Here is a 6,216-nt window from a genome sequence, read left to right as displayed (position 1 = left end):
AAAAGCTCTACTTTTCGAAAGCTCTACTTCTAAATACTCTACTGCCAATAGCAATCCCAAATAGGGCTTTAGTATCATTAAAAGTTAAAGCAAATGTAAAGTAACATGCTAACATCCTAAGAAAGCAATTAAAACCAAAAACTTATTGTTGCAGTCATCACTTTCGCTTTCTTAATTTATCGCCAGTCCTCCATTCGGATGCTTTTTGGAATTGCATATCCCTCGAACTGGGCAATAGTAAAAATATTAAGTTTTGGAAAGATATTTGGGCTAGGCACTACCTCTATCCTCATTGTTTGAAGAGCTATATTATAGAGCTATTAAGATTACTTCCACAGTTGCATTGCAACGAGGATTGGAGAAATTTTAAATGTAGCATCAAAGTGTGAGACCCTCTTATGTTGTAATACCTTTTTGCTGATTTTACTCTTCTCCCTTTTCTTATCCTCATAAATATACCTTATATAATTTAATAAAGCTGGAGGAAGTGTCTCGCACTTCCTCCATTAGTCATCGCCAATTTGGCCACTATTAGTAGATAAAATAATTGCGTTCACTACTGAATCCCAAATAATTCGATTAGGAGTCAGAACCTTAGTGACCTAAATTCCATCGTGATCGATCAAGCAATTAGAATACTCATAAGTATCCTTCCATGACTAATTCATTGATTGAACAAATAAGAAGGAGAAGACAACCATCGCAATACCTTTTATAGCTTGGTTTGCAACAGTACCTTGGCCAACTCCAGGTCCAATAGAAGCAAGCCCAAATAATGAAAAACAAAATTAGACCCTAGAATCCCCCTCATCACCCCCACACCTCCCTTCTAACTTGATGCACTTGTACCATCTAGCACAAGCCACATATAGCACAAAGTCTACACTGGTAAGGGCAGCCAAGAGGAAGTAAAATCTATCCATATGACCTTTGTTAAGGTTCCCCGGTATCCACCCCGGCCGGTTATCCTCGGTCGTGATCTTCATCACGATCGTCACAAGGAGACTGCTCACATAGTTCCCTAACGAGATTGAAGCCATGCAAAGCGCACTACCGAAGCTCTTCAATCCATTCGGCGCTTGATCATTGAAGAACTCTAGCTGACCCACGTACATGAACACCTCGGAAGCTCCTATCAGCATGTACTGAGGGATTTGCCATAAGATACTGAGAGAGCTCTCATCATCTTTGCAGCCTTTGCAGCCATGCTTTAGCCTGACTATCTCGACTGTTCCAGCAGCAACCATCGCTATGATTGCAACGATGAGTCCAATTCCCATGCGTTGCAGCTCGGTTAGTCCTTTGGGTTCCTTTTTGAGCCTCGACACAAGAGGGGTGAGCAGCCTGCGGTTGAGGAGGATGAAGACCGCGACGCTAAGGATGTCGAAGGCCGACATGCTTGCTGGAGGGATTTCGAAGCCTGCAATTGTGGTGTTCATTGCATCGCCTTGTTCGACGAAGAGGGAGGCCATTTGTGTGAAAGCAACGGAGTAGAGAATGGTGGTCAGCCATATGGGGATGAGTCGGAGGACACACTTCACCTCTTCGACTTGGGTGATGGTGCAGCAGCGCCAGGGGTCCCGAGGGATCAATTGGTCTTGGAGGTCGGAATCGATAAACGCAGCTCGGTCTAGAAACCTTTGAAAGCAGTAATATGCAATGCTGATTAATTTGCCTGCCAAAGATAATGCTTGCAAACTAAGTATGTATATTGCGAGGCCAACGAGACAGCAGATTGGGTAGCATTCTATGTAGCTAACTATTCTAAAAAGGCTCTGGAGAGAGAACTATCCAGATGCATTCCGAAACTTATTATTCTTTGATTTTTTTGAATGTATCCGAATAGCAAAAAAATAAATAAATAAACAAAAATAAAGAAGTTTCTAACATGCATTTTATAGTAGGAAAGACAAAGTACAGAAGACACAAAAACTATCATTTGAATTTTCAATAGCAGTAGCTTGTATGGAGGAATTAGTAGATCTTTGCAGAGTCGCGATTTATAACTAGAGTAGCAAAAACTTACTCGAAACCCTCAGTGTGAAGAAGCCTTCTATGCCCATTAGATACTGCAAGCTCCTCCTTGAAATCAACCTCATACAGATTGTGGCCACCTGGAGGGATCCTGACCCTCCATTTTCTCGAGGCTGCCACGATGACCTGGCACAGCCTAGAGAAGGGGTTGCCTCCTGGCTTGAAGTGCCGGTACCTAGGGGTCCCACCAAGGAATAGGACTAGCGCCATAAAAGCGGACCCTGTCGAAGCCCAAAAGCCCAAGGCCCACATGCCATTGTCCTCAAAGTAGCCCAAGAAAGTGTTGGAGAAGAGGGAGCCCAAGTTGAGGGCCAAATAGAAGTGGCTGAAGAATGACACCTTCGAGCGGGCCTCCACCGGGTCCTCCGTATCAAATTGGTCGGCCCCTAATGTGGCTATATTGGGCTGGTACCCACCATTCCCAAGGGCAACGAGGTACGTGGAAAGGTAGAACACGTCAACCTCTGGCCCTGAGTGGGGTCCGCAGAAGGTCTCCTCGTCTCCACAACCAGAGGGCTTGAGCAGAAAGAGGTGCGAAGACAAGGATAGTAGCACCAAGCCCTGTTAACCAAGAGAAGCCCAAGCAAATATATTAGCATCTAATAAGCAAATTTATAAGGGTTATTTGGGGATATGTAATATTAGTATGATTATATTAACTGATATGATATTTCATAAAAATTTGGGTGTTTCAACAGTGCATAGCAGCTTTTTTTTTCTTTCTTTTTTTGTTTAAGATTTTTTTGCATAACATCCTTCTAAAAATCTAAATTTACGTAAATACCCTCTTAAAATTTATATTTATTTCTGTATCCTCATAAAACACTATTTTGCATATATGCTCCTAATATAACGGTTTTTTAATACCGTTAATAAAAACCATATTTATTTTAATTAAAATTTAAATAGAATTTTGAAATTACTTTTTTATCCTCCATCGTGATCGTCTTATAAATGTTTCACTTTGCACATCTACCCATTAAGGGTATTTTAGTCATTTTAATTTGAAATCGTTAATTTTTTAACAGTATTAGATGACATAGGTACGTATACAAAGGTACATATACAAAAAAAAATAGATAAAAAATAGATAATATAGCAAAACAAGTGTTTTACGAGGGTATACATGCAAATATCACTTTTGAAAGGATATTCATGCAAAAATTGATATTTACGAGGGTATGATCTGAATTTGTCTTTAAAAAAAGAAAAAAAAATACAAGCTGAATATGATAAGTATTTGAAGAGTAATTTTGGAATGCATGTGCAAGAGTTGGCTTTTGTACAGATTTAATTAAGTCTAGTCTTGATTAATGGAACCTTGTTTTGCTTGATCATGAAACTTTTCATGAGAGAATGAAGCATTTGTAATTTGGAACACCTACAAGCACAAAGATGATTTGGAAGATGGCACAAGTCTTGTATCTTCCCCAGTAGGAGTCACTGAGGAAGGCTCCGATAAGGGAGAAGATGTACACAGTTCCTGTCCATTTACTGACGGCGTTTGCTGCGTCGGCATTGTTTTGCTGCAGTACTCTTGTCAGGAACAAGACCAAGTTTACGCCGATGCCAAAAAATGCTAACGTTGCCAGTCCCTGATTCACTGAAATTATTGTAATTGTGAAATCATAATAATGTCTATGTCCTCATGAGATACTTTTGCAATTATAAACTAAATCATGTAAGAAGGGGTAGAAAAAATACCTCGAGCTAATGCTGAAGTCCTAGGACAAGAAGGAGAGTTTTTTAAAATATTGGAGATTGAGAAGTTTGGACCATTGCTTAAACTCATTTTCTTCATCGATCAGTGAGGAGTTTCTATTTCTATGGATGATGTAGGAGTACAAAATGAGTTTAAATTTGGTCTAAAGTAGTATCCCTAGCTTAGTCTTGAGCTAATTAGTGAAAGCTACCTGGTTGTAGCTTTTCATCTACTTCAAAAAATTTGGAGTTTTTAGTGAGGCAAAGTTTAAAACATATGTTAATTTGGAGAAAAAAATGTTAAGTTTAGGTAGAATGAACTCCAAGAAACCTGCATCATAATGTATCTCAAAGCTGCACAAATGTCCAGGTTTAGTGTAAAAGTTTTCATCAGCCATCACCCATTCCACTTCATCCAACACCAAAAAATACCACCAAATATCGATCCTCGCTAGAAACTCAAGGAGAGTTCTCGAAAGATTTATGCACGAGAATGAGGTGGGGGCCCATGTTGGACGGCCCAGATTGCTCGGCGTGCAGCACATGCTTTGCATGGGAGAGATCAGGACAAGGTGGACACGTGGTGTATTTTAGGTGGACGAGCACGACACGGCATGGTTAAGGCACCCGACTGATGATCTCTATCATTTCCCCTTCTGTTTTCCCCGTCAAAGAACATTGAGGAGGACGGTATTTTTCACTTGGAAGTCTCCATCTCTGAGTTTTCTCAAGATCAATTTCAACAGATGCATGCTGGATGGGGGCAGGAAGGGTGGTGTGGGCTTTGTGCTCAAAGGCCCTAACTCTTGGATGATTGTTGCTGGTGGGTGCTAGATTTTTGACAATTCTATTTCTGAGGTGGAGCTGAAGGTAGTTTGGGCTAGTCTGTGTCAAGCCTGACGTGTTCTGCAGGCCAGCATGGTCCTACTCGAGGGCGACTCGACTACGATGATCGGCTGGATCTAAGGGTGCATTGGCGGTATGGGTAGCTGCAATATATTGCTCCGGGATATTCGGGCCTTGGTAGGTGGAGACATTGTCTTTCAGACCAAGCATAACTACAAGAAGACCAATAGAGCTACGGATTGAGTGGCCTCGTATGTGGCAGACCACTTTGGGAAAGCTCTCTGGGTTGGTGAGAGAGAGCTGTCTACAACGCTTTAAGACTTGTTATTTTTTAACTTTTTTGGATGTATTCCCACTAAAAGTGCATGAGTCATCTCATGTAGCATGAAAAAAAAAATATATATATATATATCTAGTTTAAAATTTATATATTAAAAAAACATGAATGATATTTTGTCTCCCAGTTTTTCGATATCATACTCCTGTTTCCCCACCATCTTTTTCCAAATGTCAAGGGGCACAAAGTGAATTGTTGAAAATTAGGAGTACAGTTATCAAACTCTGCTATTTTTCTCCATGTTTCTAACCTCCAGAGAATTAAGGAATGCCAAGAAGTAGCAAATAACCTACTCAGATGAAGGAAGAAGCGGCTCTTTTATTATTATTTTCAGAAATTACTGCTTATAAGTGTAGAGATGTTGGTTTTTGGGTCTGGTTGGGCTAGTTTTCGATCAATATCATTTAATTTTCAAATGAGAGGAGAAATAGTTGGAAGAAGAAAAAGAAACTACCAGATAGTTTCTTCCTCTCTCCCTCTCTAGACTCTGTTTTCTTAACATTGTTCACGTCCAGATTCTCTCCCCTGGAATTTTAAGTGTTCCAAAGAAAAAAAACATCAAGGAATAACTCTCTTTCATCCTTTTCATGTACCAAAAGCACTTGAACAATGATCTTTCGTGTTCTTTCCATTGTGACTGAACCCTCGACCTCGAGCGTTCCGGGAGTGGAAGAATACATAATTCAACTCCTCAGACTATTGGAGTTTCATATTTCACTTTTGCGAGATAACTCAAAAAATTTGAAATTTTATTTAATATCCTTTATTTTATCAAGAAAAAAAAAGTTACCTAACAAAAGAATTCCAGCTATCCATCCACCAGTCTTTCCTTTGATGGCTGGTCTACCTTTAATGTCCACTGATCCATCCAATGTGTACTCACAGCACTCTTCCTCTTCTCTTCTTCCATCTCCATCCATGGAAGAACCTCCACCCTTCATCTCACTAACTTGGGCTGCTGTAGTCTCCTTTTCCTGCAGTGTTACCAAACACCAACTCAACTTTGTTAGTGAGACCATCACAATTCTAGTTTGTATGTGATCTAAATCCTATTGAGCTTAGGTATGTAGATTCCCAAATAGTTTAGAACAGTTAATACTGACTACGCATCATGGAATATCCAATTCAGATATCTTAACATTGGATATATTGATGCTTATCCATGATGTAAAAGCTATAGCATTTGATAAATTTTACCTTCTTAACAACAATAAAACCATCATAAATTTTATTTGCATGTGTTTCTTCTAAGCTTCATTTACTTAACAAAGACAGATGCTTAAGTGCTCAGTGTATTT

General features: G+C 39.7%; 1 protein-coding gene across 1 annotated transcript; it reads right to left on the bottom strand.

Annotated features, from left to right (window-relative positions):
• Positions 1 to 788: 788 nt before the first annotated feature.
• On the bottom strand, positions 789 to 5,872 carry LOC103714069 (protein NRT1/ PTR FAMILY 7.3-like). Its single transcript, XM_017844478.3, has 4 exons — positions 5,709 to 5,872; positions 3,420 to 3,637; positions 2,027 to 2,595; positions 789 to 1,638 (listed from the first exon to the last, which is right to left on the bottom strand). The coding sequence occupies exons 1-4, from the start codon at positions 5,857 to 5,859 to the stop codon at positions 789 to 791; spliced, it is 1,788 nt and encodes a 595-aa protein (XP_017699967.3). The 5' UTR covers positions 5,860 to 5,872.
• Positions 5,873 to 6,216: the final 344 nt, after the last annotated feature.

Source organism: Phoenix dactylifera, chromosome 18, assembly GCF_009389715.1.
Source record: "Phoenix dactylifera cultivar Barhee BC4 chromosome 18, palm_55x_up_171113_PBpolish2nd_filt_p, whole genome shotgun sequence".
Lineage (NCBI taxonomy): Eukaryota > Viridiplantae > Streptophyta > Magnoliopsida > Arecales > Arecaceae > Phoenix > Phoenix dactylifera.
Note: the sequence above shows the minus strand (reverse complement) of the source record. Positions and strands in the feature narration are given on the sequence as shown.

Coding starts and splice junctions, on each gene's coding strand:
- LOC103714069 (XM_017844478.3), bottom strand. CDS start 5,859: ATGAAGGGTGGAGGTTCTTCCATGGATGGAGATGGAAGAAGAGAAGAG. Junction 3,638..5,708: donor AGCTGGAATTCTTTTGTTAG/GTAACTTTTTTT, acceptor CAATAATTTCAG/TGAATCAGGGACTGGCAACG. Junction 2,596..3,419: donor TCCAAATCATCTTTGTGCTT/GTAGGTGTTCCA, acceptor CTTGGTTAACAG/GGCTTGGTGCTACTATCCTT.